General features: G+C 40.4%; 1 protein-coding gene across 3 annotated transcripts; it reads right to left on the reverse strand.

The window, feature by feature from the left end:
- Nucleotides 1-7,878: 7,878 nt before the first annotated feature.
- Nucleotides 7,879-15,774, reverse strand: LOC116262018 (probable WRKY transcription factor 47). 3 transcript variants are annotated; one of them, XR_004174392.2, is made up of 7 exons: nt 14,972-15,774; nt 14,663-14,734; nt 14,383-14,538; nt 13,867-14,148; nt 13,531-13,644; nt 9,170-9,952; nt 7,879-8,385 (listed from the first exon to the last, which is right to left on the reverse strand). XR_004174392.2 is itself a non-coding variant. In XM_031641012.2 (6 exons), exons 1-6 carry the CDS (start codon nt 15,245-15,247, stop codon nt 9,230-9,232), a joined length of 1,623 nt encoding a protein of 540 aa, XP_031496872.1. In that variant the 5' UTR covers nt 15,248-15,774; the 3' UTR covers nt 8,759-9,229. The 3 variants fall into 3 exon arrangements, 2 of the variants coding, with proteins under 2 accessions (XP_031496872.1, XP_031496874.1); XM_031641012.2 differs by lacking the exon at nt 7,879-8,385 and having other exon boundaries at nt 8,759-9,952; XM_031641014.2 differs by lacking the exons at nt 7,879-8,385; nt 14,663-14,734 and having other exon boundaries at nt 8,759-9,952.
- Nucleotides 15,775-16,479: the final 705 nt, after the last annotated feature.

Consider the following 16,479-nt stretch of genomic DNA (forward strand, 5'->3'; position numbering starts at 1 on the left):
GCCTACCTAAGGCTCTTTGGGGCCACTCACTTACTTCTTGGAAGATACGGTGTTCAAAAGTGGAGGTAGACGTTCATTCCACTAATGGAAGGTCATCGACCAAGTCGCCACCCATTTTACCATTTTTGTTGTTCAGCAAGAAGGAGCCTTGGTAAAAGTTAACAATGTACTGTCGCCGGAACCTTGACATTTTTGGTAAACCAATGTGTGGTTCAGCTTTGCGAGGTGACATGTCACAGCTGAGCGATACACGGTGGTGGTGAATTGGTTTCAATTTCTCACAAACTCAGCAAAGGCTGCCGTTTAACAATCTTTCAGCTTTCATTTGATTGGTATCGCTGTATGAAAGCAAGATGTGTTAGAGGCAACTTTCTGGTAAGAACATTGAAGCAAGGGAAGTAAGTGGGAATCACGAAGCAAGTTGTTCTTTTAAAAGGCAAAGGCACAGAGAAATATGGAAGAAAGTAGCAACAGTGAACAGAAGAAAGAAGAGGCGAAAGCTATTGCGCAATTGCAAAATGGGCACCATCAAAACGTACAGGCTCGTCCTTGGCGAATAGCATAGGCTTTACAATCAAATTACATAAAATATTAAAATGAATATTCTGCAAGAGTGGACCTAATTGTTGGTAAACAACTTAAAAAGCTGTAGTTCTAGAAGCTGTCTTTTGGACCATCTATTTCACATGTGAAACTCAACCGGCCATTATACAATATTCATACATGACCGGGTTTTGTTATTCTTACAAAAGTCAGATATGATTAACCATTTAAGTATTACTAATACAATACAGTAGATAAAATAATAATGTAAAGAAAATAAAAGGCAGGTGACCGGCAAAGATAAAGAAGAAAGTAGAAGGCAGAGGCTCTAATTTCAGAAACGCAGGTAAGTATAACTGCTTGGGCTTGCGAGTTATTATAAGATGATGTCCAGGGATGTGCAGAGGACGTGTAGATAAAAAAAGTGATTCCTTGAAACAGCAGAATAACTTGAAAAGTCATAGCTTTTCATTGATCTACTTGGCCCTTACAGGCTGTTTGATTCCTATGAACAGTTATACAACTGCCTCTGTCCAATGCCTTGACAAAAGAAAACAGAGAAAAACCTCGGTTTAATTCCAACCCCATCATGAAACGTGGGTTTTGGAGATTACTTGGTCCACTGGCTTTATAGACAAAAAGGAATTCCATTTTGTCTATACAACTCAAACTTTATATTGAAAAAGGTCAAGAGTTCAATACTTGGAATTCATGCTTTGGCATATAGTGATAAGGGTCCCCAGTCTGCTACCAAAAATGAAGTAAGGTTGAGAAATCCAGCTCATGACTTCAACCTTTCTATACAGCTCAAAATTGCTGTCATGAATGGCATTGTACATGATACATCACCTAAACTTTTGAGTGAGGTGGTCCAGCCAAGTCGAGTGCAGGTCCCCTGACACAGGAGGGGAAGCCCTACCATCATGTCTGATCAGCTGCTTCCTCCATGGATGGACCTCACATACTCTCCAAAAGACATCTGTAAACAATATGAACATTAACGTATGCATTTTTTTCTTAACTGTAAGGAGACTTACAAGGACCACTTAATGAACCTACCCCACTTGTTTTTCTAAGTATACAGTACTTACAGCACCTAAACTGGACAGCTGCAGAAGTGCAGCTCACTAGTGACATCCTTACAGGCCGACCATGGTGTAAAAAAAATGCCGTCGTTCGGTGCTGTATTGGTCTGTTCACCAATATGACATTCCCACCCGTGCTTAATTGAGTATGTTTCAGTTTTTCAGGTTCAACTTGTTGGGATGTGAAGCCTGACCTATACTTAATAGGTTCCATAAGCTTTTGCCCTAAACCCCATGATTTTTCTTTTTTGGGGTTTTTGGTGTGGTGGAGAGGGAGCGGTTTCTTGTATTAAAAAAAAAAAAATCTGTAAAGCTATGCTTTCTTCTTCTTCTTCTTCGTCCAGAGTTTCATTCCTAACAAAGCTTACCAAGCAATGCATCGAAAACCTGAAAACGACTTTTTCCTTTTCAAGTTCGAGTACTTTTTTTTGTCATGCCTTGAAAGGTCAGGGTATTTTCTTCTGTGATTCCTTTTTCCCGTTTTAATTCTTCACCATGAAATGCAACAAGAACACCTTACTCATACATACTGCATTTCCATTACGAGTAGAAGTTAGACGTCTGTTCCTGTCATCGTTCATTCTTCTTTTTTCTCCCCCGTTCGCTAGGATTCACCAAATTACCATGGAAGGGGATGCATAGATTAAAAAATCGTTCAACAAAAGGGAGAATGCCAAACGACAGCTTTACCGTCTCTCTGCCTGCAGCCATGGCCGTCGAGCTCCGGACACTGTCATGGCTTGGAATCTTGTTGCTTGTTATTATCTGCATATTTCAGAACGGGCGGTGGACCTTAAAAGCAGAGACGCATATAATTCACAAAGTGGAGAAGATGGGCAGTCCCCACCATCGCTGCAGGTCAATCTTCTACACGGGCGATGCGGATTTTTTGAACTGCTGCATGGGACCAGCGTCGTCCATATCTGGATTGGAGGTGAATCCTTTTTTGCGGAATATGAGAGGGAGAGGGGCTGCACGGATGGGACATGGCCGGCCTGTGTCAACTTTTTAAATTTTCATCAAAAGTGTAAAAACAATTATTTTTTTGTTTTTATCGTAAGATGCCTCAAAGAGGTCAAAGATCCTCTCTTTTTTCCCCTCGTTAGTTTGGAGAGAGAAACTTTTTTTTTTTTTTTAAATTTTTTCCCAGAAGGGTGCATATATTCGTGTTATATGCAAAGTCCATTGGCCTTTCTTAACATTTTTTTATAATATAATATCTTTTCCTGAAAAGCCAGTGGAGGATTATAATTTGGTACAATCCAGTCTTCACCGAATTCGACTTCATCGGATTCAACTTCGAGTTGGTTTTAGATTATAGCCTTTAAATCCATATCCAACTAAAATATGATCTGACATTTATATGTAATTGGGTCGTATCTGACAGTCAGAAACCAAACTCTGATCTAGACTCCGTTACCAGAAAACATATAGAAATTTCGATTAATGATATTGGATATGGTTTCCTTACTAGTTCCGGTTAAATGGGTTCAAAAGCAAAAGCCGCAATCGGCCATATCATGAAAAAATTTTCTTATTCGTATCTCTTAAACATTTAAAATTTATAACTTGTAAGCAGAATTTTCTGGCCACCACCAGACTAGATCATATGCTGGCCGATCAGAATTCGGCTTAAAGACATCCCGGTAAAAGCTAATTCCAAACCATTTGCATTCCTGTACTGACAATAAGTGGTCGGGACCTCTTTGCATGTAGCCACTAAAGAAATGCAAGATGAAACAAGAGGGACCAAGCAACACGTAACAAATGCTCATTGGGGGCCATACTTTCAAAAGACAGGTTTAGCAGCCGGCTGCTTTCCGAAGGAGGCCCACTTGAATCTTTGTAGTCTTTTCCATATTGCCGTATTCAAAGACGCAATTCCCAGACAAGCAATTGACTGAAACGAGACAAGCAGAACTGGCGCAAGGAATAAGGACAGAGAGTGGAAACAGCAAAGAGGACGCAGGCAATATGGAGACCAACAAAGTTAATAATTGCAACAATCCTTCTTTCTTGAAAACCTTGTGTTATTTTGGAATATCTTGGTTTCTCTTCAAAATCTGGGAGAAGAGCAGGATATACAGTTCACCGGAGATGTGCTAAAATATAACAGAACTTATGGAGGACGTAAAAAAGCTTAGGTTCTACCGGGTAAATGTCGACATAGATCAGAATTACATGGCTCTTCAGTATCTGCCCACGGGCCTTTTTGCCTCAGCTCCTCATAAAATCCTTTGTAGACTCTGAAAACGGTGCTTTTCTTTTGCGTTGAATCTTAGGTTTTTCAACATTGAAATCACAAGTTTTGAGGAGAATACTTCCATACATGCAAATGAATGTGCACATGTATAAATTGTGTTTAAAATCATCCTTAGAACAAGGGTAAGACAGTTTCTTTCTTTCATCAATTTTGACAGCTTCTGTTCATCTGTTCAATGGTTTATAACAGGAATCGAATTTGCCCTCCAGGTTGAGGAAAAGGGGAAGGTGAATCTGGAGAAAGTGAAAATAAAAGATGAATTGATGATCTAGTGACTAAAGGCTTGATCTAATGACGGGATATTTGGCTGGATAACAATCAAACTCAGCAGAATGATTCGACAGAGCTACATGTCTCCGCCAGCGATCCATGCCTTACGTCGATGTATCAGCAGTACCATTCATCTGCAGTTGATACCAAATATACAGAGCAATCCTTATTGCCAATGGGGGAGACCACCAATTCCTCTGAAGCTCTGCCCGTAAAAGACAAGCTACAGCTGCACGGAATATTTCAGTGAACGCACGCGCCTAATCAACCTGTTGATCTGCAGTTGATCAAGAAGGACCATGAATGTTTCTCAGTCTATATATATATATATATATATATATATATATATATATATATATATATATATATATATATATATATATATAGCTCATGTGTTACAACATGTTAATCTTACGAACACAACCATTGAATTCAAAATATGACCGATTAACAAGCATGGAATATGGTAACAATATATATCATGGAATATGGTAACAATCTATGTATATATATTGTTAACATATTCCATGCTTCTTAATCGGTCATATTTTGAATTCAATGGTTAGAAGGGGTTGTGTTCGTAAGACTAATACGTTGTTATAACACATGAGCCAAAAAGATTATGTTCTTATTTAAAGAAGCATACATAATGTGATTTTATAGATATAACTTCTAGATCTATCAATCAAACATTGGACATAATCAAACTATGTTTTCTGAAACAAGAACATTGTGTTTCGTAGATATATGAATATGTGATCCAGAAACACAATATTTTTCTGACCAAACACCCTCCTAGATTAAACTAGCCATACAGGCAGGAACGGTGAGGGTAAAAATACACTTTTGGCAGTCAGTAATGAACACTACACTGAATTATAGTTGGACGGAGCATGATTTACAAGCAAACTATCGACAACTGGGCAAAAGAGTATCTCGATATATTATGATGATGATCAAAGTTCGAATTTCTTGTATCTCCATACCACCCAGCATTTTACCTATTATAGTGTTTTCTGAACATCTCACAAAAAAACCACAAGATTTTCAGAATCTCGCGGAAGCTTAAGGTTATGCATGACACTAATGCCGACTGCACAAATCGGTGGATTTTTGAATTGGGAAAAAGGAATATTGTTCAAGAAGCCGATCACTTCAATTGCAATTTAGTCTTCCATGAGAGATCAACTTTCTTCAAATACAATATTGTTGACTATAATACATTCTCGATCAGAACCCGCAGTTGGGGCTGATCAACTTTTGCAAATATTTACAGCCTAAATTTATACTCACTCGTAAAAGTTTAACAAATGTATCAACATCATGAATAAGTCCCTCACTTGTTGAAGGAATAAAATATGATGCCAATATCCATGGATGATGAAATATTCCACTGTGACTAGCATCATCAAGCGTGAAATGATGGTGCTCGTGACTGTGAACTAAAACAGCATGAAAGTGCTTTAAATTTCATATTTTTTAAATACATATGAACCTACATTTTTGTAGAATTTGTATAAGAAATTAAGCATACGAACCTCCTTTTTTACGCGTATATTCCGATAAAAAAGAACTGACCATTGATGTGAATCCTCATTGGACTAAATTAATTAAAATCTTCTCACTTAAAACCGCACTGAGCCCGAGTAAAGCCAGAACTCATTAATGGCTTATCTTGGTCAGTAGCTAAACCTAAATGGGTTTCTTTCTTTCTTTCTTTTTTTTTTTAAAAAAAATCTTGTTACCCTCGGTAGTGCGACCTCAAGGTCCTCAACCATATCCTATATTCGGGGAACTGTGAACCCGACAAGTCCGGGTTTGGAAAAAATAAAAGTATGATAACAAAGTCCAGGTACCCGAGATTTGATAGGCAGATGGCAGTTTGGTATGTTTCTACAATGCAATTTTCTACTGTAAACGGATCTCATACGAGTTGCAGTTAAGATCCGTAACCTTAATTTTTCAATAGGTTAAAAAGTAGGGAGAAAAAGTTGTTGGTGTGTTTTCATAATCTATATTAGTTCATATTCTTTTTCTCTTTATTTTAGTTCCACTGCCAAACCAAAGAAGGTCAATGACTGAAATTGTTGTTTATCCGTTTAACATCTAAGTATCTAACACTCATCAGTTTCTTTATATATATGTACAGAGAAATTGATAGATATGCAATCCTTAGATGCACGACCCATGAGAATACTCTTGTTCAAGATGGAAGACAGTGAGAAAATGACAAAAAAAATTATAACTGATGCTTGATAACTAAAATATCTTCCTTCATTTTTCTTCTTGATTTTCTCTCAACATTTTATCTTAGAAAGATCAACGACACTTAAGGGCCAAATAGCAAGTTGATTTTTATAGTCATTTATTAGCACACTTACTTAATGTGCTTATCAGTTATGAATCTGACCACCAACAGCTTTGAGACCCCCACAATGTAGGGGAAAATGTACTCGGGTACTCCGTTCGAGCAAATAGATCTCAGTCTCCTTTGTTATTAGTAGCTTGAGACTTGAGGCCCTTCTAGGAGACGAATTCAGCTTATAATAGGGTCTGATATATATCCAAATGGCCTTTTGCCTTCATGAGAAACTCATACGCCTCAATGGTGGTACATTTTAACCTCTCGGGCTCAAACAGATGTTCACGTCTTTAGAAGTTCAAAGACTAGAGGGATCAGGGGATGGGTAGAGGTTTCGGCTTTCAGCCAGGCATTAGAACCAAACAGTACTCCGCCTAATCATCCCCAAGATTAACCTATCCATTGAGCAAAGGCAAAACATGTTAAAAGCCCACTCTCATTGGGACAAAACGAGAAAGATAAAACCATACATGTTCTTTACCCTACTAAAAGTGCGGTGGCCGTAGAGCATGGTCAGAGAGACGAACTGGGCGAGGTGTGTTTGACTAGTGGTGTAGCCATATTGTGACTGGTCCGGGCAGTTGCCCACACTACCCTCTTAAAAGTTTTATATTTTTAATTGAGAATCTTAAATATTTATCCTTATATACATACATATATAAGTGCCCTACCAGATTTGAGTATTTTTAAACAAGTGCTCCTCCAACTTTTTTTTTTTTGGCTCCGCTACTGTGTTTGACCTCTATGACATAATACGAAGCTGGCCATGACCAAGGCAAAATGGAAAAATAACTTTTCATTTTACATTTTATCTTATCCTGTTAGGAGGGCTTTGTCTTCTTCTTTCTATTCTAGATAGATCTTGGTAACAAAAGGACATTTTTGAAATTACTGAAGAAATGTCTTTTTAAGTATTTTCACCTTTTCAACTTTCTCCTTTATTCTCACAAAAAGTTTCTTTTTCTTATAAAAATAGGAGCATTTTCGTTAAACATGGTACTCACTACAAAATTTGGTGCACCAGCCCAGGTTGCTCTTTTTCAAAGGCAGTGTGATTTCATTTTTCCTTCTTTCCAAGTAAACTGATCCCGGAAATTTAACCACCTTAGCTTATAATTGGTGGTGGGTGAAACACATCATCCATAATTGGGCCAGAATGAACTGAATAAGAATGTCAAAACAAGCCCTTTATAAGGACAAAATGATATAATTATAAAAATTAATTTTTCAAATGGCAAAATTACCTAAGGTGTCGTGCCCCCCTTGGTACCGAAGTCGATCCGAAGAAAGTCCAGTCAGTAGAAGGAGGTGTGGGTTAAGCGTGGGCAATTGCCCACAAATTTTATATCTAGTGCTCTTTAATTAGACTTTTCTGGTTCTGTAATTGTACCCATCTCCTCTTCAGATCTTCTAAGTACCAAATTTACTGAGGTGCATGACATCAGACCAAGGGTTGCGATGGTAAGGTGATCGGCCATGGCTGTCATGTGGGTGCTGATGGTTCAGGTCTCATAAAGAGTGGATCGAGAAGGTACGCGCAGAAGAGGTCGGGAACTCGTTCAGGAAAGTGGAAGAAGAATCCATGGACTAATTCCAATTTGGCATGTAGAAGCTGGATTACTTCAAGAGTAGTTCTTCTAATTCGCTTTCTTTAGGTTCACCGTGAAACTCGTCTGATCCATCTCCTTCTGCCCTCCATGTGCAATTCAAACGATGCCACGTTCTTCGCGCAGCTAACTGCCTGCAATCAATCTTTTAGCCGAAAAGGGCGGAACTGGGGACGTCTGGTGTGAACCCCTTCTGTGAACCATATTTGGCACGACGGTCTGATGCCGCCGTAGGAACTTGAAAATGGTCGGCTTCTACAGTCAAGACAGAGAAATTAAATTCCTCGGTATATACATATATATCAAAGAATAAAAGGAAAGCATGATCAATCTCTGAAATCAACAATAGTATTAGCTTCTCTTTTCCTTTCGAAAGAGAAGAAATCACGATTTTCTACATACGCGGACACACACATGAGCAAAGAATGACTATGGTTATGCTATCTTCATCGTTGAAGAGCAGGCACAGGCATATAATGTAGCTCTAATGATTCAAATTACAGAACACAACGTACCAAAATAATACTTAATACCAACCGAACTTTCACTTGAGGCAAATTAAGCTCAACAGTGCCAACCCTAAATATAGAGGCTTCATTTATGTGTTTCTGTCATATATATATATATATATATAACATATATGTATGTATTCTTCAAATATATGTATGTACAAAGCTTAGACAACTTTTGAGCAAACAAAATAGGAGATACAGAACCTTTTTTCCCTTCACATGGAAAGGTATCCTCTCAACTAGGTTGAAAAGGGAAATAAGCTGCTTTAACAAATGAAAACAACATGCTACCTCGATAGTTTCTTTTTCATAGTACCCATCTGATCTCTTTCTGTATCTCAGTTTTGGCATAGACCAAAACTGCGTCAGGATTCAGTACTTGGTAAGGAAAGAAGGCTATGGTTTCCAAAAGTGACAAAAAATGGCCAAGGGGGAGGCTATACAATATCTTAAGGACATTATTTCCCATTATGTGCTTCCGAACAGAACCAATATTGATAATGAGGGCAGAAAGCGGAAGAATTTACAGTATGAAACACAGTAGCCAGTCTCCTCTTCCAGCTCAAGCTGGTGGCGTCTCCGTTCGATCAAAAAGAAAGTGGTGCATATTTTTGGAAGCTGTGGTCATCCGAATGGCCCTGCCGGCTGTCGTCGCTGGATTTGTTGCCATTACTGCCAGCGCCATTGCTACCGGCACTATTGTTGCTGCAACTGTTCATGTTCATGTTGTTGCCGCTGCCACCATTGTTAGTCACGTTCCTTGTTGCAGTCCCCACGATAGAGGAGATAGCGGCGGCTAAAGCAGCCGTGAAGTTCGGGACAGTAGCAAACGATGCTGTAGCAGCTCCAACTTTTGCAGAATCTGCCAACGACGGCGGTTGGCGTGGCGCGAACTGCACTGGCATAAGGCCCACCGGATGTCCGGCCAATTTAGTTGAACTGTATAGAGGTTGACCCACAATTGGAGCACAATTGGGCAGAGATAGAGAGAAAGAAGGCTGGGGTGGTTGAGGTTGGAAGTGAAGAAGGTCCAGGGTAGGGTTTGTGTGTTGGGTCAGGTCTAAGGTGACTGTTGGGAATGGTGAAGAGGCAGATAATGTAGCCATGGTACTGGAAGGGAAGTTGGGTGGCATTGGGAAGAAGCTGGGGTGGAGAATGGTAGTAGCTGAGGAAGACGAGTTGGCCAGAAGCATGGTTGCCGCTGCAGAAGTAGTTGCTGCCATTGCTGCAGCAGTTGGTGGCAGAGGGTGGTTGTGGCTCCCCTCATATGTTGTGATGAGTACTGTCTTGTCCTCACCGCTTCTTTGAACCTGTTCCAAGATGGCATGAGCTTCTAGTACCAGTAAAGAGCAAACGCTGAACTAAAGGAACGGTGTCAACATGAGAAAACAAGTGTGATAATGTAAGCTAGAGCTATGGGGAATTGGATAAGTTACCATGGTTCATTGCGTGATTTAGCTCATTAATGACTCATAATAAGCTTAGAAATTAGCTGAACAGTCAAAAGGGCATGCATCATACACCGGGTTAGGTGGGTTAGGTTCAATCCTCCAAATTAAGTACGGGTGTAGTTGGGCTTTAATTTGTGTTCCTTTCCATCCCTTCAAATCAAATGAAAAATTTTAATTTTCTGGTGTGTGTAAAGAAGGGGGTGGTTGGTGATTTTAGAGCATTTGACAGCTAAAGAAGAGCATGGTAAACACACAATACACTTGATAAATCAGAACTACACTTGTGCAAGAAACTTGGGTTTTTCTCCTTAAAACAAAAAGCTTAAAAGCATAAGAAGCTGACATGAATGAGAAAATTGCTTAAGTTCTATTTGTATAGGCTCGATCGGTGAGCCTAAATTGTTCTCATAGGCACCCTCACGACAAAATATTCTCTATGGTTGGATTGATAATGTGGACCTCTTGCTGGAATGTTAAACAATGCCAATCAATTGCTAACGTGAGATCGAAGTCCTAACCCCTACCATTCTATTGCGCGATCAGCTTTTCGACGGTGTAGTCTTCATAAAACTTGATGACCAGATCTCACATATCAATCCATTGCTTTGTCAACTAGTCAATGCCCATGGTTTGGAAGATCCCCTGTGCACTTGTAGATCCACTTTCCCTCGCTCTGTCTCTCTCTGTGTGTGTGTGTGAGTGAAGCTCATGCTATGCTCGGGAGTGGAGCCAGCATCCCCCTCACATTTTGAAAAATCAAAATTTACCCATTAAAATTTTCAAAAATGCGAGTTTGGCCCGGTAAAACTTTTGAAAGATAGGTATTGGCCCCAGTGAAAATTTTTAAAAATTATATTGAGTGTGTCACAAGACAGGTCGCCCCCCTAAAGGCAAAATTCTCGCTCCACCCTTGACTATGCTCATTTCTACTTGTTTCAACCAGCTGCTGAACCGAACAAGGGCCAACTGGCTAGGACTAATGAATTGAACATGAATATGTTGTGCTTGTTCAAACCTAGTTCCATTAAGCTTGTAGTTAAAAATGAGCTATTTAAAGAGCTGCATGCTTCACTTGGCTAGCCACAACAAACAATTCAATCCGATATCTCTCTGAGTCAACATATCTATCAAGTGATGATCAAGGAAGAAATTCGCGCACTTCTTTGAATAGAACCACGAAAATAGTACACTTACATGCATCAACTGAGTCCTCTGATCAGCATTTGAATTAACTGATTAATCCCTCCAAAGGTGCACAAGGCGATTCGGGACCCCAATTCACGGGGTGTTACACTATCAGTTTCAAAGTTAGGTAGGTTACATAATCTGGCAGTTGGCATATTTATTAATACATGTTCTGACTCACAGTTGTCTATATTCATACGAGCTAGAGCCCCTCAGGGATTCCATTTAATTATTTGATACCATTGACTTCGCAGACATCACGAAGTTTGGAATATAAAGCGAACGTCGTCAGCTGTAGGTCGAGGGTTAGGGCCAAGAGAAAGGGAAACCTCACAAGTTTTACCAGTAGAAGAGTTCCTCGATTGGAAGTTGGAATAATAGATCAAGTCAAGTAGCATAAGGACACACACATATATATATATACATACATATATATATATATATATATATATATATATATATATATATATATATATAATCTTCAATGTTTGTATATTACAGTTCCATGCATGTGAGAAATATGGCTTATCTATATATTATATTATATATTTGGAGCAACGACAAACACTGTACACCAAACTTTTAAATATTTATATTACTGTAGTAGACCTAGCATGATTTGGTTCGAAGGTTTTTTTTATTTGTCTTCAAGATTTTTTTTTAAACGCCTTAGTCATACCTCCCACTTTTCTCTCTCTCCCTCTCTTACAAATAGGTTTACTTTAAATTGGCTGCAAGGATAGTCAAGTTTAACCAGAGACAAGAGAAATTGGAAATAGCAAATCAATTATATAAATCAAGAGGGTGAAAAAGAGTGACGGTGTTGAAAAGACTGAAAACTTAGGAAACTGAATTTCAACCATGGCTTAGGAGCGACGGCCCGTCTCTCTCGTATTATCTCTTATATTGGTTACATTGTCTCCAGTTGACAAATACCCTTAGTCGATATATTGATGTCAAGTGACAAAAGCGCGATAGTCCTCATCTCTCTCTCTCTACGTCTCCCTCTCTTTCAGTCAATTTATGGATATTCCAACCGTATAAATGCAACCTTGTTGTTTAAAATTAAAAATGCACATAATGGTTCATGTATATATCTACTGGATTTTACATGCCGAAAAGTTCCAGGCCACTTATATATAAGGTTTATACGCTTACACACACCAAAATTAAGAGTGTGATTTTCATTTTAGACATTATTGTTACATGGAAAATTCGAAAACATAAATTTAGAGAAATATAAATACGAACACCATATTCACTAGTCACAACCATCTGACCTCACAAGCCATCCTATCTTGCTGTCCATTAATTGCGACCCATCTCAGAAAGAAGAGTTGGCACATTCTTCTTGTAGGAATATAAGGCAAACCAGCTGAACAGATGGATGCCATTTATGTATTCGAAAAGTAATTTAATTGGCAGGGCATGTTTCCTTATGAGTAATTGGATCTTATCAATTACGTAGTTTATAATTAACGATGCACACAAATACTGTTTAGATTCGAAATTGCTCCAATAAGAGACACAGTATGTGCAATATGACTTCAATTAACTCTTCTTACAAGGTCCATTTATAGGAGAGAGAATAAGCTCTTCTGGACCATCGGCGTCCGTTGATTCCTTCAAGCAAATTCCTTATATAACGAGCTCCAAAAGGTACTGAGAGTGTCACTATCGATGGCCACGCCGGTGGCCGTTGAGAAAAAAAGTTAGGTGATAGTCCACGAACTCTGCGCTGGTAAAGGGGTGCGATGAACTGGAAAAAGGATACTCAAGCTTGTCACATTCCCGGAGGTGACCCAACCTAAGCTTACCCTCACTGCAAGCTTGTTCAGTTCCTAGACTTCCAGCTGGCTTCCTCAGAAAAAGTACCCTTTCTCTTAAGTTCCAAGAACCAACATGATTTGGACTTGAAAATGATTGATCCAATATCGTATTACCAAACTGCAAACTAAATACTACACATGTTTTATTAATGAATAGAAGCCATTAGGATTCAATCCCCTAAAGATGTACTGAATGTTCATGTACAATGCTTGCAAAGCGCATTTAGATTGGTTTAGAAATGATTTGTCTTCTTCCTCTCTGCTACTTAAAATGGAAGGTGCTGGTTATGATCGTTCTTAATTGAAAATCTAGTGTGTTCGATGAATTGCACCAGGCGATGGGATATGGCGGACAAAAATGGCAGAAACATATGGTTCATCACATTCATTCGATATAATTTGGATTCATGGAACGATATGTACCTGCTTTCGGACTGGACATCCGGCAGCCATGGTGCAGCGATAGTACGCTCTGGGGCAAGGATTCCCCTTGGCAATCTTTTGGCCGTATTTTCTCCATTGGCATCCATCGCTTATCTGAAATCGGCAATCAAATTTTATACTCTGCCAAGTTGCAATATGATGGGGGGAGAGAGAGTTTATGATCTAACTATCCAGAATGCTATATGGATCACTAGTGCAACAAAAAATGAGGGAATCCATTGTGGCAGTGCGCCGAGTTGGTTATGGTGCTGCTGCATCATGGAGTTTAGAAAATAGATCAACTGATTAAGTTGCTTCAGAAGCTGCAGATCTTACCACAGACGCTTCTGATCTTGTCCGCACGCAGACCCTCGTCCTTCGGCTACCAATTTCTGAAGATCGATCGGAGACGGCCCCTTGTCCTAATGCAGAAGTCCGGATGCTGCCACTGCTCTCTGAAATCCGGTCTGCAATATTTTCATCGCCGTCATTATATTTGCCAGGGAAAAATGGATCGAATTCAAGTTTCCTTGGCACCACATCAAGATCCGGCGGACTGAAGGGAGCTGGGTCCAAGAAGCGTGGCACCAGGATGCTGCCACCTTCAAGAGAACTGCACTGTTACATCAACCGCAGCGGAACAAAAAGACAGCGTATACTGAATCAGGTGCTGTTACTAAAAGTTTGTATGTTTATACATCAAGTTGCAGATATACCAAATTGTTTTGTCAGGATGATTTTTTTTTTTTTTTAATATGCCCTCAAGTCAAGCGAGCATGGAAAATTAAAACGCATCTATGTCGTGTAAGAAATAAAAAATGATGAAGAGATGATATCGTCTCGAATTCCAACCTGCTTAGTCTCCGGCATTAATCTATTTTGATGCTGCAATCCGAGATATAACTGCGACTCTAACGAGCTGTAACTCTTTCCGATTTGTTCCAACATGGCTTTCAACATGAGATTTTCCTCTTTCAACCTATTCAGCTCTGACTGAAGAGTCACCACCTACCACCAGAAAAAGCGAAACTCATTTCGTTTCTCCCAAGTATCGGGATTATGATCTGAGAATATATACGTATACATATGTAGACATGGCTAATTATATCAAAATATGCACCAGTGAGCTCACCTCGTTCTTAGTTTGATCAGCATCTGGAGAGCGCTGATACTCGGAGCTTGTAGTCAGTAAACTCAATCCTATCTGCCATGTCAATTAATTGGTTTACCTTTTCTATTGTAAGGATTGTAAATGAAAATTTTCACCAGATTCAGAAGCTATATGGAAAAAGCTCTCACTAGACAACATTTGCATGGTTCCCCCCGGTTATATTATACACAAAATAATAATTTCTTGTGCAATCCAGGTTGGGGTTTTGAATTTGGAAGAGAGGCAATCGAATCCATGATTTTTACTGAAAATCGGATTAGCAACACTTACAATGGAACAGGAATCACATTTCTCGCGTGAACCGCCATGAAAAACTGGAGCATCTTCTTTGCCATGGATCGCCGCAGGTGCTTCTCCACAGGTATCGCCTTCTTTGGTTGCATCCCTGGAAAAGAAGTCCAGCTCCATAATTGAGTCATGCCGACCAGGTGTGGTCGCTGGCATGTCCGTCCTTGAGCAATTAGCCGGTGTTCGTGCAGCGGCGGCAGACCGATGCAGAGATATCTCACTGGAGTCTACGATTCTTATTTCTCCAAACCCTTCCATGCTTTTAGAGAGAGAGAGAGAGAGAGAGAGAGAGAGAGAGAGAGAGAGAGAGGATGTGCCTGTGATTTTCAGCTGTGAGAGAAGAGGAAGAAAGAAAACAGGAAGCACCCGGGAGGACTCAGTAAACTGACGGCCCAGTGATAAAGGCGGTAGGTTGAGAAAAAGAGAGAGAGAGCTAATGGGTCTGTGGTACGAGAACAATAACAATAAAAATAAGGGAGGGAGCAATCAGGATCACCAACTGAAGCCCTTAAATGACCGATCGGTGGACGAAAGGAGGTGGCAGGAATATAAGAAGTCCACAGCCACAGAAGTTGGTTGCAAGAAAAGGAGTGCGTAATAACTCAGGGAAGTAATGGAACGAAAAATGGCAACGACGAAGACGATGGTGGCGACAAAGACGAAGAAATTGAACCCACAAGATGATGATAATGATGAGCGCGATGAAGGCAGGCAGACCCTGGAAGAAGATACTACTGGTCAGAGAGAGAGAGAGAGAGAGAGAGAGGTCTTGGTCGAGTAAGGACAACGTCGCTCGCGGAATGGGGAGGGGCGGAGGGAAGACTATCTGTTATCGCCGGGGCCACCACCACCACCAGGCGCCGTTACCGTTGACGTCAAGCCGCGTTCTCTCTTGCAGAGTGGAAGAGGGAGGGGGCCTCCCTGTAAGACGACGCGGCTCTTCATTCATGTACTGCTCCCAACGGAGTCCGTCGCCCGACGACGACAGCCTCTCGTCGCGTAGTTGCAGCCGCTTTTCCACGTCAGCGTCCTCACGAGTCAATAAGGTTGACGCCACCTCTCTCAAAGGTGGTTGAGCCTCGCCAGGCCCCACTTCTGCAATCACCTAATCTATCCATCCAATCATCGAAGAACACGTTTACCCTTAGCCACGTCATCCTGACGATAGTAGATCCCGAGACTGGCTCGCTCCCTCGGCTCATCGTCGGCTCAAAATGGACACCTCTCTCTCTCTTTTCTGGTAGTGAGTTAGTGAGCTAGCTGGTACTGTCATCCATGGCGGATGAAGACGTGAGCTTCAGACTCCGAGCGAGTCAACGTCACCAGGACCCTCATTCTCCTTGATTTGGGAGGAGGGACCTAACCCCCTCCTCCCCCCTAGCAAGATAGCTGGGTATAGCTGCGTCCAGAGTCAACCAAGAGTTTCAACTGTGCTGCTTCCATGTGTACGTGCTCGATTCCTTTTCTTCCTTTTTCTTTCTTCCATGCAT

The sequence above is a fragment of the Nymphaea colorata genome, chromosome 10, assembly GCF_008831285.2.
Source record: "Nymphaea colorata isolate Beijing-Zhang1983 chromosome 10, ASM883128v2, whole genome shotgun sequence".
Taxonomy (NCBI): Eukaryota; Viridiplantae; Streptophyta; class Magnoliopsida; order Nymphaeales; family Nymphaeaceae; genus Nymphaea; species Nymphaea colorata.

Bases quoted from the DNA above. Each gene is read 5' to 3' on its own strand.
- LOC116262018 (XM_031641012.2), bottom strand. From the start codon at position 15,247: ATGGAAGGGTTTGGAGAAATAAGAATCGTAGACTCCAGTGAGATATCT. The intron at 14,735-14,971 runs GTAAGTGTTGCT...TTGACATGGCAG, and splicing joins AATGTGATTCCTGTTCCATT to ATAGGATTGAGTTTACTGAC. The intron at 14,539-14,662 runs GTGAGCTCACTG...TTCTGGTGGTAG, and splicing joins CTGATCAAACTAAGAACGAG to GTGGTGACTCTTCAGTCAGA.